Raw genomic sequence first — 20,924 nt, forward strand, 5'->3', positions numbered from 1 at the left:
GCGTCCGTAACGACCCGACCTATAAAACTGGCCCATTAGTTAACCCCTTCAGTAAACACCGTAAGGAAAAAAAAAAAAAAAAACGAGGCAAAAAACAACGCTTTATTATCATACCGCCGAACAAAAAGTGGAATAACACGCGATCAAAAAGACAGATATAAATCACCATGGTACCGCTGAAAGCGTCATCTTGTCCCGCAAAAAACGAGCCGCCATACATCATGATCAGCAAAAAAATAAAAAAGTTATAGTCCTCAGAATAAAGCGATGCAAAAATAATTATTTTTTCTATAAAATAGTTTTTATCGTATAAAAGCGCCAAAACATAAAAAAATAATATAAATGAGGTATCGCTGTAATCGTACTGACCCGAAGAATAAAACAGCTTTATCAATTTTACCAAACACGGAACGGTATACACGCCTCCCCCAAAAGAAATTCATGAATAGCTGGTTATTGGTTATTCTGCCTCACAAAAATTGGAATAAAAAGCGATCAAAAAATGTGACGTGCCCAAAAATGTTACCAATAAAAACGTCAACTCGTCCCACAAAAAACAAGACCTCACATGACTCTGTGGACCAAAATATGGAAAATTTATAGCTCTCAAAATGTGGTAACGCAAAAAATATTTTTTGCAATAAAAAGCGTCTTTCAGTGTGTGACGGCTGCCAATCATAAAAATCCGCTAAAAAACCCACTATAAAAGTAAATCAAACCCCCCTTCATCACCCCTTTAGTTAGGGAAAAATAAAAAAAATGTATTTATTTCCATTTTCCCATTAGGGCTAGGGTTAGGACTAGGGCTAGGGTTAGGGTTAGGGCTAGGGTTAGGTCTAGGGTTAGGGCTAGGGTTAGGGCTAGGGTTAGGGTTGGGGCTAGGGTTAGGGTTAGGGCTAGGGTTAGGGCTAGGTTTGGGGCTAGGGTTGGGGCTACTGTTAGGGTTGGGGCTAAAGTTAGGGTTAGGGTTGGGGCTAAAGTTACGATTAGGGTTTAGATTACATTTACGGTTGGGAATAGGGTTGGGATTGGGGTTAGGGGTGTGTCAGGGTTAGAGGTGTGGTTAGGGCTACTGTTGGGATTAGGGTTAGGGGTGTGATTGGATTAGGGTTTCAGTTATAATTGGGGGGTTTCCACTGTTTAGGCACATCAGGGGCTCTCCAAACGCGACATGGCGTCCGATCTCAATTCCAGCCAATTCTGCGTTGAAAAAGTAAAACAGTGCTCCTTCCCTTCCGAGCTCTCCTGTGTGCCCAACATATGGGGTATCAGCGTACTCAGGACAAATAGGACAACAACCTTTGGGGTCCAATTTCTCCTGTTACCCTTGGGAAAATACAAAACTGGGGGCTAAAAATAATTTTTGTGGGGAAAAAAAAAGATTTTTTATTTTCATGGCTCTGCGTTATAAACTGTAGTGAAACACTTGGGGGTTCAAAGTTCTTACAACACATCTAGATAAGTTCCTTGGGGGGTCTAGTTTCCAAAATGGGGTCACTTGTGGGGGGCTTCTACTGTTTAGGTACATTAGGGGCTCTGCAAACGCAATGTGACGCCTGCAGACCATTCCATCTAAGTCTGCATTCCAAATGGCGCTCCTTCCCTTCCGAGCCCTCCCATGCATCCAAACGGTGGTGCCCCCCACATATGTGGTATCAGCGCACTCAGGACAAATTGGACAACAACTTTTGGGGTCCAATTTCTCCTGTTACCCTCGGGAAAATACAAAACTGGGGGCTGAAAAATAATTTTTGTGGGAAAAAATTTTTGTTTTATTTTTACGGCTCTGCATTATAAACTTCTGTGAAGCCCTTGGTGGGTCAAAGCGCTCAAAACACATCTAGATAAGTTCCTTCGGGGGTCTACTTTCCAAAATGGTGTCACTTGTGGGGGGTTTCAATGTTTAGGCACATCAGTGGCTCTCCAAACGCAACATGGGGTCCTATCTCAATTCCTGTCAATTTTGCATTGAAAAGTCAAACGGCGCTACTTCCCTTCCGAGCTCTCCCATGCGCCCAAACAGTGGTTTACCCCCACATATGGGGTATCAGCGTACTCAGGACAAATTGTACAACAACTTTTGGGGTCCAATTTCTTCTCTTACCCTTGGGAAAATAAAAAATTGGGGGCGAAAAGATCATTTTTGTGAAAAAATATGATTTTTTATTTTTACGGTTCTGCATTATAAACTTCTGTGAAGCAGTTGGTGGGTCAAAGTGCTCACCACACCTCTAGATAAGTTCCTTAGGGGGTCTACTTTCCAAAATGGTGCCACTTGTGGGGGGTTTCAATATTTAGGCACATCAGGGGCTCCCCAAACGCAACATGGCGTCCCATCTCAATTCCAGTCAATTTTGCATTGAAAAGTCAAATGGCGCTCCTTCGCTTCCGAGCTCTGTCATGCGCCCAAACAGTGGTTTACCCCCACATATGGGGTATCGGCGTACTCAGGACAAATTGTACAACAACTTTTGGGGTCCATTTTCTCCTGTTACCCTTGGTAAAATAAAACAAATTGGAGCTGAAGTAAATTTTTTGTGAAAAAAAGTTAAATGTTCATTTTTATTTAAACATTCCAAAAATTCCTGTGAAGCACCAAAAGGGTTAATAAACTTCTTGAATATGGTTTTGAGCACCTTGAGGGGTACAGTTTTTAGAATGGTGTCACACTTGGGTATTTTCTATCATATAGACCCCTCAAAATGACTTCAAATGAGATGTGGTCGCTAAAAAAAAATGGTGTTGTAAAAATGAGAAATTGCTGGTCAACTTTTAACCCTTATAACTCCCTAACAAAAAAAAAATTTTGGTTCCAAAATTGTGCTGATGTAAAGTAGGCATGTGGCAAATGTTACTTATTAAGTATTTTGTGTGACATATCTCTGTGATTTAATTGCATAAAAATTCAAAGTTGGAAAATTGCGACATTTTCAAAATTTTTGCCAAATTTCCGTTTTTTTCACAAATAAACGCAGGTAATATCAAATAAATTTTACCACTATCATGAAGTACAATATGTCCCGAGAAAACAATGTCAGAATCACTGGGATCCGTTGAAGCGTTTCGGAGTTATAACCTCATAAAGGGACAGTGGTCAGAATTGTAAAAATTGGCCCGGTCATTAACGTGCAAACCACCCTTGGGGCTTAAGGGGTTAAGAGACCACAACATCAAATCCGTGTCATGGGTAGACCAATCTCCAGACTTGAACCCCATTGAAGATCTCTGGAATGTAATCAAGAGGAGGATGGATAGTCACAAGCCATTAAACAAAGAAGGACTGCTTACATTTTTGACCCAGAAGCAACGTGAAAGACTGGTGGAAATCATGCCAAGACGCACGAAAGCTGTGATTAAAAATCATGGTTATTCCACAAAATATTGATTTCTGAACTCTTCCTGAGTTGAAACATTAGTATTGTTGTTTCTAAATGATTATGAGCTTATTTTCTTTGCATTATTTGAGGTCCGAAAGCCCTGTTTTTTTTTTAATTTTGACCATTTTTCTTTGTCACAAAAAAATAGAAAATTTATTGCTTGGAAATTCAGAGATGTTGTCAGAACTTTATAGAATAAAAGAACAATTTACATTTTACTCAAAAATATACCTATAAAGAGAAAAATCAGACAAAGGGAACATCTTGCAATGGTCTATCAATTTTTGCCAGAGCTGTATATTTTTTGTTTTATTATTTTTCCCTAACTAAGAGGGTGATAAAGGTTTTTGTTTTTTTTTACTATTTTTTATATTTTGATCACTGTGATCAAAATGAGCCAATAGGAAATGAGGCGCACTGCGCATGCGCCCTCCATTTTCTCTCGGAGGAAGACGCCGGCCGCTCGGGGAACTTCACGGGGGAAGGATCCAGGGAGGATCCAGGGACAATGGACGTATCGGGGGACCCTATTTCTCTCTCCTCTGATGTGCGATCAGAGGAGGTCAGTAAAAACTGACCCGGAATCATGTTCTCTGGGGTCTCAACTACCCCTCGGTAGCCAAGACCCCGAAGAAATTCAGACTCTGGGGGTGCTATATCTTTAAACCTCAGCGCCGTTAATTAGCAGCTCTGTGGTTTAAGTACACTTATCTGCCGCTGTTAAAAGGCGTATCTGAGGTCGTTAAGGGGTTAAATCTCCTGGGAATAGAGAAAAGCAAAGTGAGAATATGTGATAATGATCAATGATAGGATAGATGGCTGGGAGCATGTTCAGTAGGACGCTCCACCGCTGTGACCTGGAGATACCCTGACCACACACTGTCAAGCTAACTCCTGGTCACAGCAGCGTAGCTTCCTACTGCACATGCTCACAATCAGCACCACTATTAACAAGACAGCAGCCTATTTTGTGTAATAAGTGATTATCTCCATAGACAAAATTCATGGGATTTGCTAATTATAAGATACTAGATGGTGGCCCGATTCTAACGCATTGGGTATTCTAGAATACAGTTATATGAAAAAGTTTGGGCACCCCTATTAATCTTAAGCTTAATGTTTTATAAAAATTTTTTTTTTGCAACAGCTATTTCAGTTTCCTATATCTAATAACTGTTGGACACAGTAACGTTTCTGCCTTGAAATGAGGTTTATTGTACTAACAGAAAAGGTGCAATCTGCATTCAAACAAAATTTGACAGGTGCATAAGTATGGGCACCCCACCAGAAAAGTGACATTAATATTTAGTAGATCCTCCTTTTGCAAAAATAACAGCCTCTAGTCGCTTCCTGTAGCTTTTAATAAGTTCCTGGATGAAGATATTTTTGACCATTTCTCTTTACAAAACAATTCCAGTTCAGTTAAGTTTGATGGTCGCCGACGCCGAGCATGGACAGCCCTCTTCAAATGATCCCACAGATGTTCAATGATATTCAGGTCTGGGGACTGGGATGGCCATTCCAGAACAGTGTAATTGTTCCTCTGCATGAATGCCTGAGTAGAATTGGAGCGGTGTTTTGGATCATTGTTTTGCTGAAAGATCCATCCCCTGCGTAACTTCAACTTTCTCACTGATTCATAAACATTATTGTCAAGAATCTGCTGATACTGAGAGGAATCCATGCGTCCCTCAACTTTAACAAGATTCCCGGTGCCGTCATTGGCCACACAGCCCCAAAGCATGATGGAACCTCCACCAAATTTTACTGTGGGTAGCAAGTGTTTTTCTTGGAATGCTGTGTTTTTTGGCCGCCATGCATAACGCCTTTTTGTATGACCAAACAACTCAATCTTGGTTTCATCAGTCCACAGGACCTTCTTCCAAAAAGAAATTGGCTTCTCCAAATGTGCTTTTGCATACCTCAGCCGACTCTGTGGTGTGCTTGCAGAAACGGCTTCTTTCGCATCACTCTCCCATACAGCTTCTCCTTGTGCAAAGTGCGTTGTATAGTTGACCGATGCACAGTGACACCATCTGCAGCAAGTTGATGCTGCAGTTCTCTGGAGGTGGTCTGAGGATTGTCCTTGACTGATCTCACCATTCTTCTTCTCTGCCTTTCTGATGTTTTTCTTGGCCTGCCACTTTTGGCCTTAACAAGAACTGTACCTGTGTTCTTCCATTTCCTTACTATGTTCCTCACAGTGGAAATTGACAGGTTAAATCTCTGAGACAGCTTTTTGTATCCTTCCCCTGAACAACTATGTTGAATAATCTTTGTTTTCAGATCATTAGACAGTTGTTTTGAGGAGCCCATGATGCCACTCTTCAGAGGAGATTCAAACAGGAGAACAACTTGCAAGTGGCCACTTTAAGTAGCTTTTCTCATGATTACATACACCTGGCTATGAAATTCAAAGCTCAATGAGGTTAGAAAACCAAAAAAAGTGCTTTAGTAAGTCAATAAAAAGTAGGCAGGAGTATTTAAAACAAGAAAATGATAAGGGTGCCCATACTTATGCACCTGTCAAATTTTGTTTGAATGCAGATTGCACATTTTCTGTTAGTACAATAAACCTCATTTCAAGGCAGAAACATTACTGTGTCCAACAGTTATTAGATATATGAAACTGAAATAGCTGTTGCAAAAAAACAATTTTTATAAAACATTAAGCTTAAGATTAACCCCTTTCTGCCAGCTGACGGAATAGTACGACAGCTGGCAGATCCCCTGCTTTGAGTTGGGCTCCGGCGGTGAGCCCACCTCAAAGCCGCGACATGTCAGCTGTTTTGTACAACTGACATGTGCGCGCAATGAGCGCGAGCGGAATCGTGATCCGCCCGTGCCCATTAACTAGTTAAATGCCGCCGTCAAGCGCTAACAGCGGCATTTAACTAGCGCTCCCGGCCGCGCGGCCGGGGGTCCTCGCACCGCTGACCCCGTCACATGATCGGGGGTCAGCGGTGCATTGCCATAACAACCAGAGGTCTCCTTGAGACCTCTATGGTTGTTAATGGCCGATTGCTTTGAGCGCCACCCTGTGGTCGGCGTTCAAAGTACACCTGCATTTCTGCTACATAGAGGTGATCTGTACTTCACTTCTATGTAGCAGAGGCGAATAAAACAATAAAAAAAAATCAAACATATACATATTTGGTATCGCCGCGTTCAGAATCGCCCGATCTATCAATAAAAACAAAGGATCAACCTGAGCGCAAAATGGCGTAGCGAGAAAAAAATCAAAACGCCAAAATTACTTTTTTTGGTCACTGCGACATTGCATTAAAATGCAATAACGGGCGATCAAAAGAACATATCTACACCAAAATGGTATTATTAAAAACACCAGCTCAGCATGCAAAAAATAAGCCCTCACCTGACCCCAGATCACGAAAATTGGAGACGCTACGGTTATCGGAAAATTGCACACTTTTTTTTTTTTTTAGCAAACTTTGGAATTTTTTTTCACCACTTAGATAAAAAATAACCTAGACATGTTAGGTGTCTATGAACTTATAATGACCTGGAGAATCATAATGGCAGGTTAGTTTTAGCATTTGGTGAACCTAGCAAAAAAGCCAAACAAAACACAAGTGTGAGATTGCACTTTTTTTTGCAATTTCATCACACTTGGAATTTTTTTCCTGTTTTCTGTTACATGGCATGGTAAAACCAATGGAATCTTTCAAAATTACATCTCGTCCCGCAAAAAATAAGCCCTCACATGGCCATATTGACAGAAAAATAAAAAAGTTATGGCTCTGGGAAGGAGGGGAGCGAAAAATGAAAATGAAAAAACGGAAAAAGCTCCGGGGGTGAAGTGGTTAATAGGGGTGCCCAAACTTTTTCATATAACTGTATGTATGTATATATATATATATATATATATAGCAGCCACATAGCATATAGCAGAGGCCATGTAACACAGACAGCCACGTAGTATATAGCACAGCCATGTAGTATATAGGAGCCATGTAGTACATAACACAGCCACGTAGTATATAACAAAGCCCACGTAGTATATAACACTGCCCATGCAATATATAACACTGCCTACATAGTATATAACACTGCGCACGTAGTATATAACACTGCCCATGTAGTATATAACACTGCCCACATAGTATATAACACAGGCCACGCAGTATATAACACAGCTCACGTAGTATATAACACAGCCCACGTAGTATATAAAATTGCCCACGCAGTATATAACACAGGCCACGCAGTATATAACACAGCCCACGTAGTATATAGCAGCCTCGCAGTATATAACACAGCCCAAGTACTATATAGCCCTGTGGACACCATATCCCTGTTAATAAAAAGAATGAAAATAAAAAATAGTTATATACTCACCCTCTGGGGTCCAGCGAAGCTGTCCCTATGCACACGATGCGGCCGCCAGCTTCCGTTCCCAGTGATGCATTGCGAAATTACCCAGATGACTTAGCGGTCATGTGAGACCGCTATGTCATCATCTTGCGAGACCGCAATGCATGGCCCGGAGTGTCGCTATAAGCGGGAAAGGCGCCGGAAGGTGAGTATATAATGATTTTTTATTTTCTTCTTATTTTTAACATTAGATCTTTTTACTATTGATGCTGCATAGGCAGCATCAATAGTAAAAAGTTGGTCACACAGGGTTAATAGCAGCGTTAACGGACTGCATTACACCGCGGCATAACGCAGTGTAACGCAGCCATTAACCCTGTGTGAGCGCTGACTGGAGGGGAGTATGGAGGGGGCACTGACAGAGTAGGAAGGGGTGAATTCGCGGCCAGACTGTGCCCGTCGCTGATTGGTCGCAGCCTAGCGGCCGCGACCGGTCAGCGACGCGGGATTTCCCTGACAGACAGACAAACAGATGGAAGTGACCCTTAGACGATTATATATATAGATTATGGAATGTATTCTTTATTTTTCATTCCCTGAGAATAACTTTTACATAGGATGACAAGACCAACCCGTTCCCAGGGGTTCAGTGATATGGTGTGTGATGGCACTTTTATAAGTGAAATATTATTATCACGTGTTCTTCCTTCTTTCCTTCTAGGAGGCTTTTGTGATGGCCAGTGTTGATAATCCTCATGTGTGCAGATTGCTGGGAATTTGCCTAACCTCCACAGTCCAGCTGATCACACAACTCATGCCCTATGGTTGTCTCCTTGACTATGTTCGGGAACATAAAGACAATATTGGCTCAAGACATCTTCTCAACTGGTGTGTGCAGATTGCCAAGGTAAAGTACACATTAACTACTTTTCCAATATGTATCAAATGTGTATGTACTATACTATGAAAATAGCCAAAAATGTTACAGCCCATCAATCCATATCTTATTCAGGAATTGTAACTGTTCATTCTCTGAACACAGGATTGCTTTCAGGCTCTTACAGGGGTATTCCCATCTCCAAGATCCTATCCCAATATGTTCTAGGTGTAATAATAATAATAATAATAATAGCAAATACCTCCAATTAAAAATGTAGTATAGTTCTTCTGATTCGCTATGTTGCTTACTTCATGTGCAGGCATTGCAGTAGCTTAGGTATCCATGGTTACAATCACTAGCAACTAACTAAATGTCACTATATGAATGGTCCTAACCATGGATACCTAAGCTACTGCAATGCCTTGTACATGAGATAAGTAAGCGACATAGCAAATCAGAACAACTATGCTACATTGCTAATTGGATGCATTTGCTAATATTATTATTACACTTACTACATATTGGGATAGGATTTTGGAGATGGGAATACCCCTTTAATACCTTTCGTGCACCATGAATTAACAGTTTCTTTTGATGTCTTCATATTTTCTTTTCCAATAATGTACCATGCAGCCGTAGCTCTGATACTCTTCGTCAGATTACTGATTTTCTATATCTATACTTGTATCACAATAGGGAATGAATTACCTGGAAGAAAGACGATTAGTTCACAGAGATTTGGCTGCACGGAACGTCCTTGTTAAAGCTCCCCAGCATGTCAAGATTACAGATTTTGGCTTGGCCAAGCTTTTGGGGGCAGATGAAAAGGAATATCATGCAGAAGGTGGAAAGGTAAGATGGAGGAACATAGTAACTATACATCGGTTACTGTGCCATGACATATTGGCTGATCACCTGTGACATTTACCGATTTAATTACATTACATTTCAATAAACTATTGAAACAATTTTCCCCAAAAATATCATTGGAGTTAAACCTCAATGGTTTTTTTTTTTTGACTGGATAGAGTCACCAATGATCAGAATTTTTCGTCTTTGAGTGGTGGTAGCTTCCAATATTCACCTACTGTTATGTTTGTATAAGGTTGAAATATTAACTTTGTATATGCCAAATCTTTAGCGTATAAATTACAAACCTGTGTTCCATGCTTCGTCCTTTAGGTTCCAATTAAATGGATGGCATTGGAATCCATTTTGCACAGGACATACACCCATCAAAGTGACGTGTGGAGCTATGGTGAGTTTTTCTCAGTGTATACAGACATGTTTAATCGCCATATTTCATCCAGATAGAAAAGTTACTGTTACATTTTGTTTGCAGGCGTCACAGTATGGGAGCTTATGACTTTTGGCTCAAAACCATATGATGGAATTCCAGCCAGTGAAATTTCAACAATTCTAGAAAAAGGAGAGCGTCTTCCTCAGCCCCCAATCTGCACCATTGATGTGTACATGATTATGGTGAAATGTAAGGAGCTAATACAATGTGTTTTTTTATTCAATGTGGCTTGTTCTTGATGCTAGTAGTTATGTTATGTAGATGCTTTGCTTGTGATTTTAGGAAGCCTGAGTTATAATCTTCTCTTTAATGTGTTGTATATATCATATAGTGTAAGCAGTCTACTAATCATGTAGAATATACTGCAGCTATATAAAACTAGATTATGGTCAGGCATCTCCTGTGTCAACATTTCTAAATCCCAAAAATGTCTGAGCAAAAATATATTTGCATTAACTAGTTGATTTCTTGAACGGAGCATGAGTAGCTATGCCTACAAGTAGATACAACTGTAAGTAGATATGAATAAAAGTGGATGTGAGTGGATATGAGTAAGTAGTTATGAGTAAATAAGAGTACTGCTGCATTCACACATTCGAGTGGCCCGGTCCATGATCCATGAATTGGCTACAGGTCTCCTGCCCAAACTCAACATCGTCCTAAACATATATGAGACTATTAAATTCAGGTCAGGAGACCAACGGCCAGTCCGTGCATCATGGTCTTTGCTCAGACTTTGACTCACAGAAGCTCGAATCTGGCCTGAAGGTAGATATTAATAAGATATTAATAAGAATACTTGTGAATATGTGTTGTAGATATGAGTATGAGTAGTTTTTAATATAAGTAGTTGAGTATATGAATAAGAGTATTTATAAGTATGAGAAGATATAAGTAGGAGTACTTGTAAGGAGATATGAGTTAGAGCACTTATGACTGACTTAAGTAGATATGAGTAAGAATACTTATGGGTATGAGCAGTAGATATGACTATGAGTAGCTATGAATTTGAGAAGCCGAGTATATGAGTACGATTACTTTTAACATATTAGTAGATATGAGTAAGATTAGACATGAGTACAATTATTTCTAAGTATAAGTAGAAATGAGTAAAAGTAGATATAAGTATAGATATGAATAAAAGTAGTTATGAATATGAGTAGTTGAGTGTATGAGTACTTTTAAGTATGAGTAGATATGAGTAAGTGTAGATATAAGTAGGAGTACTTATAAGTAAAAGTAGATATGAGTAAGAGCACTTATGAGCATGAGTAGATATGAGTTAGAGTACTTAAGAGCATGAGTAGATATGAGTATCTGTAGTAGATGTATGAGTAGTTATGAATGAATAGTTGAGTATATGAGAAAAAGTACTTATAAGTACGAGTATATATAATAAAACTAGACATGAGCATGAGTATTTAAATGGTTGAGTATATCAGTAAGAGTACAGTATGAGTAATTATGCGTAGGACTAGACATGACTGAGTATTTATTAATATGAGTAGATATAAGTAGGGGTATGTATAAGTCTAAGTAGATATGAGTAAGACTAGACATGAGTAGGAGCACTTATGAGTAGATATGGGTAAGAATACTTATGAGTAAGAGTAGATTTTGATGATCCATTTGTAATTTATAAATGTTACATGATAAAGTGATCTTTTATTCTGTCAGTTATAAAGAAGAGAAGTTCCATGTTTGTAATACATGGTTTAATTTTATCATATGTAGGCTGGATGATAGATGCGGAAAGTCGTCCCAAATTCCGTGAGCTAAGTGCAGAATTTAGTAAGATGGCTCGTGACCCAACACGCTACCTTGTAATAAAGGTAAGATTTCTGGATTGTATAGCCAGGTATTGCGAAAGTATATGAAACCACAAGAGTCTCATTTTCTGGCCCATGAGACTTGAGACTTTTTGTCCACACCGTTGTCTCTGCAGTGTCCAGTGTACTATAAGCTCTGGTCACACTCACCTGTTTGCTTGAGGCATTTCGTAGTAGATGATAACTGTTCATAGTGGTTTCCTTTTTTTACTCGCACAGTCCAGTCCAGGGGCTTTCATTCATCCAGAGAATAGGTTCAGTTCATTGCCATGGTCCTACATGTAGATAACCTTTGACCCTCGGGTATCCAGTCCCAAGGTTCATGTACTGTACCTGACAGCCCTACCACCCATGCCCCTCCTTGGCATTCTATACTAAGCCACTTACTGAGATCACCAGAAACCTGATGGAAAAGAACTCATATTAGTGTGAACATGGCCTAGAATGGTTTGCAATTATTGCACATAATAAAGGGATACAATGTAATATCCTTTTTTTGTAGGGAGACGATAGAATGAATTTACCCAGTCCTCCTGCGTCTAAGATTCACCAGACTTTGGATGATGAAATGGAAAATATTGTCGACGCTGAGGAATATTTGATACCACATCAAGGATTTTTCACCAGCCCACAAACATCTCGAACACCACTCTTGAGTACAATGGTATGGTTACATTTTCTGTATAAATTTAGGCAAATTATGCAAATTATATAGTTTTTAAATAATGTTTGTATTATTATTTTGTAGAGTTCCACAAGCAACAATTCACCCATTGTATGCATTACTCGAAATGGGGTAAGTCCGTGTGTAATTTTCTACTAATGATATGTCTAGGATTGTGTATCTTCAACGCAGACAAGAATATTGGGAAATGTGTTACATTATAATTTTCTTGGTGTCCAGGTGGCCTTATGCAATCATCCAGTATGATGACAAGGCCAGAAAGGGCCTTAATGGCCAGACATTTTTTTCTTGTCAGCAGCCATAATTTATTTCATTCATTAACTGGCATGGCTGAATGAGGCTTTGTTTTATGCAGGATAAATTGTATTTTTTAGCTCTGTTTTCAGGTACATGTATATTACACTGTAATTTTATATCTTTTTTTTTGCAACACACATATAGAAAAAGGCAATTTTTGCTTTAGTGTACATATGTGTCTAAAATTTATCTAAAAGGTAAAGGTGTTTATTTTTGTATTTTTCATCATAGGTACTTTTTATTTTTATTAGCTTCCTTTTTTTTGCAGATGTTTTGTATATATTTATATTTTTTACATATTTTTTCCCCCAAGACATCATCAAATATCTCTGGGAAACATTTTTTTTCTCTATTGATCTTTTTTTCCTACCGCAACTGGGACATGCTTCAGAGCCTAAGTTACAGAGGAAAACCAACCCCTGCTGTACTAGGCTTCACTGGCAGAGCTGATCTGGGTCTACTCGAACTCAGCAGCTATGGTATGTCAGCAGACAGTACTGACGCTTCTCTGCACTACATATTGCTGACTGAGGGCTAAGTAGCCACAAACATTGTAGACAGAAGCGGTAATAAACCACCTATGTCTTCTCCACAGGGTACCCAGCTGTGTCTGATAGTTGAGGATTGGACCTGCTCCAGCTTCTTTACAGAAACTTTAACTTTGTGCCATGAATATACAATAGCGGGGGTTAAAGCCCAGAGCCAAGTACCGTAAATTTACGCCACTTGGTCATAATGGGGTTAATATTACATATTGCAATGTAGCGGGTATAGTTAAGAGGATCATTCCATTTAGTGTGTTTTACTATACCTACATATCTCTTCTTAGAGGCAACCGAGAAAAGCAAATGGGGAAGTGGAAGAGCACCAGATACCATATAAAATGACCTAAAAATTAGGCATCAGTACAGTGGATTATAGTGATAACGTATAGTATACCGTAACTATGTAGTAGGACACATTAACAGTACATGAAATACATGATACGTACAACTGCTAATTACCTCACAGAACTGCACCATTTCATCTTTTTACCAGACGGTCGCAGTCTATAATGCCTTTTGTATATAGAATAACCCCTTTTAAATAGGTGAAATGTGTGAGATTACAGTATATTAGTTTAGATCCCCATGTAAAATCTATACCTGGGCTCATCTTCTGCCAGTGATGTCATGATGTATAGGACAAAAGTGTGAAAATGTGTGCGTTGGTCCATTCTTGCATAGTTGTGCAGATAACACATTGTACCTCTGGACCAACCACATTTAATTCTGACAATGTAATGTTATGGGAGCCTAAGGCCCCATGTATATCTCTGTATGTGCTACATTCATGTGCTTTTGTGGACATGTCTGGCGTGTACACACTGAACTTATAATTTGATGTTTTGCCAACTTCCTACAGGGGCCGCCCATCAGAGAAGACAGCTTCATCCAGAGATATAGCACTGACCCAACAGTCATTCTAAATGACAGCCTTGATGATGAATTCCATCCTATGCCAGGTTAGTAACAGCGATCATAGACAGACAGATGGATAGTGAGTTGATGTGTAGCCTAGTATACAACATGTCATCAGCGGCTGAGACTAATGGCGACATTCGGTAAATGTATACGACATGAAATAATGTGTTCTCTGGTTGCTGTTACACAACTTGTATACAGTTTCATTGTTAATATCCTTAAAAAAGCACTCCCACAAAGTGCCACTTATTGGGGCTGCAATCCTAAAAGTCAATATTGACCCCTTAATGAGCTTTGTGGCTTAAGGTACCTTCACACTGAACATTATCGCTAGCGATCCGTGACGTTGCAGCGTCCTGGCTAGCGATATCGTTCAGTTTGACAGGCAGCAGCGATCAGGATCCTGCTGTGCCATCGTTGGTCGGAGCAGAAAGTCCAGAACTTTATTTTGTCGCTGGATCTCCCGCAGACATCGCTGAATCGGCGTGTGTGACACCGATTCAGCGATGTCTTCACTGGTAACCAGGGTAAACATCGGGTTACTAAGCGCAGGGCCGCGCTTAGTAACCCGATGTTTACCCTGGTTACCAGCGTAAACGTAAAAAAAAAAAAACACTACATACTTACATTCCGGTGTCTGTCCCCTGGCGCTGTGCTTTCCTGCACTGGCTGTGAGCGCCGGCCAGCCGTAAAGCACAGCGGTGACGTCACCGCTCTGCTTTACGGCTGGCCGGCGCTGACAGTGCAGAGAAGCACAGCGCCGGAGGACAGACACCGGAATGTAAGTATGTAGTGTTTTTTTTTTTTTTATGTTTACGCTGGTAACCAGGGTAAACATCGGGTTACTAAGCGCGGCCCTGCGCTTAGTAACCCAATGTTTACCCTGGTTACCAGGGGACCAGCATCGTTGGTCGCTGGAGAGCTGTCTGTGTGACAGCTCTCCAAGCGACCACACAGCGACGCTGCAGCGATCGGGATCGTTGTCTAGATTGCTGCAGCGTGGCTTAATGTGACGGTACCTTTAGGATAAGAATCAAAACCAGAAACTCCACCAGCAGACACATGTTTTTGAATGTTTGTCCCACATCAGTGAAAAACAGGAGGCCTGGTTTTGCTGGGTGAGAGGCCTCTAACGGGAGATCAAGAGATCTTCCGAAGAAACATTACTCCTCACACTTCTGTTTGAGGCCTCTTACCCAGTCCCCTGAGGAAGGTTTCATTCCGAAACGCGCGTCGGGGTGAGCGGTGGACGGTGCGGTGGTTGGTGCACGGATTTCGGGTAAGATTGGGGTCCTTCCTTCTCCCTATGTGATGTCTTCCGCATTATATGTGTAGTACGACGCGGTTAATTAATTATGGGAGTACGGCTTCGTATTAGCCTCTATTGGCTTCATGCTAGCCTTATGATGTGGAATTTCCCCATGTGTTACATATGATTCACCCCACGTACCGTCAGCTGCTCCATTTGGGCATATTGTGTTACACTGTTTGCATATCTCCCTTATGTTCATCTTATACCCGTTTGCCGATCTTTTAATATAATAAACTATTTTGATATTTTGGACTAAAAAGACTGCTTTGGTGCTTCTTTTGTGTTTCCCAGTCAAAGTAGACCTCCTGCTTTGCACTGATGAGGGGAAAACACCCTGAATCTTGTGTTTGCAAATGGAGTTTCTGGTCTGGCTTCTTATTCTAGGTCATGCGGCAACCTCAATAAAGGGTCAATAGTGACTTTTAGGATTGCTTCTTCCAAAAGGTGGCACTAGAGTTACTGACATCTTCATATCTGAAGAAGACATTTGCATAACTAGTTTATAGAATTTTTATTGCAGCATGTAGTAGGTATCTTGCATATTAGCACTCATCCGTGAGTTGAGACATTTCAGAGGGGTCCCAGATCACTGACACTGACAAGGCAACCTGTTAGCTGTTTTTTGCAGTGCATAGCACAGATATTTATATTGTTTAAATTATATTTATATGCTTCTAACTCCTGTCAAAGGAATAATTTGTTTTATACAAAGAGCTTACTGTTATACATCTATTCATTTTCTCTACATTTCAGAATATGTCAACCAGACAAATTTGAAGACACAGATCTCAACCATCGCTAACCCAGTGTACCATAATCTCCTTCCTGAGAATACAAAGCCTCCAAACGGCCATCATAACAATTCCTATGGGAATAGTGTGAATAATCTGGAATACCTGAACTCCAGTCAGACCATCCTAAACTACTCAGAAAATGACTATCCTGCCATCTGGGAGCAAAAAATTGGCCAGCAGATAAGCCTGGACAATCCTGACTACCAACAGGACTTTTTCCCAAAAGAAACCAAAATGAATGGATTTAAGATTCCTGCAGCTGAAAATCGTGAATATTTGGCATTGGCAAGTGACTATATTGAAGCTTCAGCATGACCGCGAGTTGGTCTAAACATTCCTCGAATTCTACCTGTTGGGGCACAGTGAGCTCTCAGAGAACGTTTGTGGACAATGGACCCTAATACTATGAGTGCACATGGCAGTACTTGGGCACCTACACCTGTACAGTGAAATATGTTGGAATCTATAGTCCCCAGTGACTCATTCTCAATGTTCCTCCTTGGATTTGTCTGAAAGACAAAACCTCTAACAATTTTATATATAAATATATTAAGAGATTTTTTTTTAATCTGCTGAAAATCCTTTATAATTCCTATGTTTTTATATTGTGTAGAGATATTCTTGCACCTTCTCGTTTTATGTGTTTTGTCCAAGCTATATGGTATTTGTTCATCAAAGTTAATATACAGTACATGTTGTCATTTTAGGCATGGAATATTGTGTATAAAGCTTATTTTAATATTTAGCAGTCGTGACTTGAGAAAAGAAAGACTACCGTAAAAAAGCGTACTTAATCGCACGGAGCTATTTTCCAAAGACATTTCATATGTCTGTCTGCGGAGATGATTCATTGGATAATATGTATATATTGGAGTGTAATATCTGTGCAATTGTTTATAATCTGAATAATGTCCGCCATTGAATGGCATAGTGATATGCAAACATTGTAAACCTCATTATCATATATCAGGCAAAGCATGAACGATTTACCATTAGTTGTCAGGGTAGGCATATCTCAGTAGTCGTCAGGGTAGGCATGTCTCAGTAGTCGTCAGGGTAGGCATGTCTCCGTGGTTGTCAAGGTAGACATGTCTCCGTGGTCGAAGGGTAGGCATGTCTCAGTGGTCGAAGGGTAGGCATGTCTCAGTGGTCGTCAGGGTAGACATGTCTCCGTGGTCGAAGGGTAGGCATGTCTCAGTGGTCAAAGTGTAGGCATGTCTCAGTGACAGGAAAGGTAACAGGGTCAATATGCAGATAGGAGGCCAAGCAAATCTTCCAAGTGTATTCCCATCTGAGACATTTACCACCTATCCACAAGATATATTAGAAATGTCTCATAGGTTCGGTTCCACTGATTTGACACAGATTTCAAGAGCAGAGCTCAATTTTCTACTGTCGCTAATAGAGAGGTGGACGTGCATTCATACTACAATCCATTGGGAGCCCTTGCCTTTTTCATCACTCCCACGAAAGTGAACAGAGCAAGCCATGCATGCTCAGCCATGTATTCCAGGTGCAAATCCCAGTGAAAATGTGTAGAATGGGACAACCCCTTAAAACGCTGATGAATAGTGCTGCCTACTGTGAACTGCAAAGGCACAACTTGAAACACATGGGCCCAAATTCACAATCTCAAACAGTCCCCCAACCTTCATGTACCACTTATAATAATGGCATAAATATATTATTTTCTAGCCCTCCAGGCACCAAGGTCTGGTTTAGTGTCTACATCTGCACCCCTATAGCTATGCCTCAGGTGTAGTAGGCTGTGTGTTAGTGGTTATATGAAAGTAGAACATTTTATATATTTTTCCTAGAAATAGCACCACCTCATACCAATAGGCTCTATCTGACCTCTACTCCATTCAGTTGATCAGAGCTGTGCTGCAATACCTGACATAGCCCATGGACAAAAGTAGCGCTGTTGCACTGATTGCATATAGTCTCATAAACCCCTCTAATGAAATGACTTGTAATCCACTAGGAAATAGTGATGAAGTTGCTCTTTTGTAACTCTGTGTTGAGGAAGAACTACAAAAGAGGTGGTGGTCTCTAGCACCCCGTTCATGACAGATTAGCTTTTGCGCCACATATGCTTTTCGGGCCCATGGTCCCTGTGTTGGTACATTCTTATACTGGTGTTTCTTAAATGAATAAGCAATTAGTATCAAAATAGATGGTAGAAAAATCAGTTGTCTACACTTATGTTGGGCAGTAGTACTACACTTTTGTTGGGCTGTAGTACTGCTCTTGTGTTGGGTAGTAGTACTACACTTATGTTGGGCTGTAGTACTACACTTATGTTGGGCAGTAGTACTACACTGTTGGACTGTAGTACTACGCTTGTGTGTGTTGGGCAGTAATACTACACTTATGTTGGGCTGTAGTACTACCCTTGTGTTGGGCAGTAGCACTACCCTTGTGTTGGGCAGTAGCACTACCCTTGTGTTGGGCAGTAGTACTACACTTGCATTGGGCAGTAGTACTACACTTGCATTGGGCAGTAGTACTACGCTAGCGTTGGGCAGTAGTACTACGCTTGTGTTCGGCAGTAGTACTACACTTTTGTTCGGCAGTAGTACTACGCTTGCGTTGGGCAGTAGTACTACGCTTGTGTTGGGCACTAGTACCATTTTCCTCTTTCTGCAGAGTGATTGTACAATGTTCTGTGTGGCTTGTAACACTAGTGGGCTGGGAGAGCCATTGACCGTAGCTTCAGGATGTGAGTCAATAACTGCTTGTATTTCATTTTGGAAATTTCTTCCAAGTTAATGCCAATATTGCACTCTTGATTTGCAGGAGTATTGCTGGTTCTCCTCCTGTGGTTTATGTCTTACGGCTTGTCCATTACTTTATCATCATCATCATCATATTCATCCAGTCGTATGTCTTTACATTCCTTTTTTTTAATAAAATTTTACCTATATGTCACTGAATCTCCATAACGTCTGTTGACCACCTCTCACTAGTAGGTTATATAAGTTGGACTAGTGCAAAATGGTGTTAATTAGACTAGTCACCAAATTATATTAAACCAAAAAGTACAATATGTTATACAACATGCTCCTCAATTCTCAAAACTTTCAAAGGATGTTATCCTAATATACCAATTGTGTTTTCTACAATTGATTTACTACCTGTTAGTTAACATTTTATGTAGGTTTTTTTTAAGCTAAACATATATTTTTGCCTATTAAAGTTCTTTTTTTAATATTTGTTGTTTATCTTGCAATTATTTAAGGCAATGAGAACACCATCTTGCCAGGCTCCTTTTTTTTTTTTTTACAGGGATTCAGTCACCAGGTTTTTGTTATTTTATCTGAGATCAACATGATGTAGGGGGTGAGACCCTGATTCCAGCAATGTGTCACTTACTGGTCTGTCATTTTAAAATAATCACTATATTCTCTGCTGCAGATCTAGCAGTGCTCAGAATGTTGAGCTCTGTATAATCCCGTCCACACCACTGATTGGCAGCTTTTGTGTACACTGTGCATTGACAGAAAGCACCTAGTCAGTGGTGAGAGTGGGGTTATACAGAGCAGTTGACTAGGAGGTGCTGATAAAACACTGATTTTATTGAAACAACAACACTGTTGTGAATTCTGTGGCTGAGTTCACTTCTGTGGTCACAAGTGGTATTGCAGTCTCTGGGCTTCCTCCCTCAGGTGTTTTGGTGAGCTCGTTGGCTGCCTTGCTATTTAGCTCCACCTGAGTCTGTCTTCCTTGCTCCTTGTCAATGTTCCAGTGTTGGATCTGAGCTACTGCATCTTTCCTTGGGCCTGCTGCTCTGCTAGATAAGTGCTTCTAGTTTGTTTTCTGTTTTTTCTGTCCAGCTTGTTATTATCTTTTGCTGGAAGCTCTGAGAAGCAAAGGGGTGCACCGCCGTGCTGTTAGTTCGGCACGGTGGGTCTTTTTGCCCCTTTGCGTGGTTTTCGTTTTAGGGTTTTTGTAGACTGCATAGTTCTCTTTGCTATCCTCGCTCTGTCTAGAATATCGGGCCTCACTTTGCTGAATCTATTTCATTCCTACGTTTGTCTTTTCATCTTGCTAACAGTCATTATATGTGGGGGCTGCCTATTCCTTTGGGGTATTTCTCTGAGGTAAGTCAGGCTTGTATTTCTATCTTCAGGCTAGTCAGCTCCTCAGGCAGTGCCGAGTTGCATAGGTAGTTGATAGGCGCAATCCACTGCTGCTTCCAGTTGTGTGAGGATAGATCAGGTACTGCAGTCTACAGAGATTCCACGTCTCAGAGCTCGTCCTATTGTTTTTGGTTATTGCCAGATCTCTGTATGTGCGCTGATTACTGCACGCTGTGTTGCCTGATTGCCAGCCATAACAGTACAAGGAGCCCCACCAATGATTCCCAATAGAGGGAAAAAAGAAATCCTGACATCATTTTTTTTTCTTAGCTCTGTCTTCAGTCTTTTTTTTCCCCTAGACATTAGAGTGCTTCAGGACACAGCTGTGGACATGGATATTCAGGCTCTGTGCTCCTCAATGGATAATCTCGTTGTAAATGTACAAAAGATTCAAGATACTATTGATCAGAAATCGATGCTAGAACCAAGAATTCCGATTCCTGATTTGTTTTTTGGTGACAGAACTAAGTTCCTGAGCTTCAGAAATAATTGTAAGCTATTTTTGGCCTT

The 20,924-nt window shown here is 40.5% G+C and overlaps 1 protein-coding gene across 1 annotated transcript in view; it reads left to right on the forward strand.

Moving 5' to 3' along the window:
- EGFR (epidermal growth factor receptor) overlaps positions 1-19,485 on the forward strand; it is a 250,897-nt gene extending 231,412 nt beyond the window's left edge. The window contains exons 20-28 of the mRNA XM_069730173.1: positions 8,434-8,619; positions 9,289-9,444; positions 9,775-9,850; positions 9,935-10,081; positions 11,627-11,724; positions 12,224-12,385; positions 12,470-12,517; positions 14,108-14,207; positions 16,232-19,485. Coding sequence (XP_069586274.1) covers positions 8,434-8,619; positions 9,289-9,444; positions 9,775-9,850; positions 9,935-10,081; positions 11,627-11,724; positions 12,224-12,385; positions 12,470-12,517; positions 14,108-14,207; positions 16,232-16,587 — 1,329 coding nt within the window. The 3' untranslated portion in view covers positions 16,588-19,485. The remainder of the gene's footprint in view (positions 1-8,433; positions 8,620-9,288; positions 9,445-9,774; positions 9,851-9,934; positions 10,082-11,626; positions 11,725-12,223; positions 12,386-12,469; positions 12,518-14,107; positions 14,208-16,231) is intronic.
- The last annotated feature ends 1,439 nt before the right edge of the window (positions 19,486-20,924 follow it).

This window comes from Ranitomeya imitator, chromosome 6 (assembly GCF_032444005.1).
Source record: "Ranitomeya imitator isolate aRanImi1 chromosome 6, aRanImi1.pri, whole genome shotgun sequence".
NCBI classification, from domain to species: Eukaryota; Metazoa; Chordata; class Amphibia; order Anura; family Dendrobatidae; genus Ranitomeya; species Ranitomeya imitator.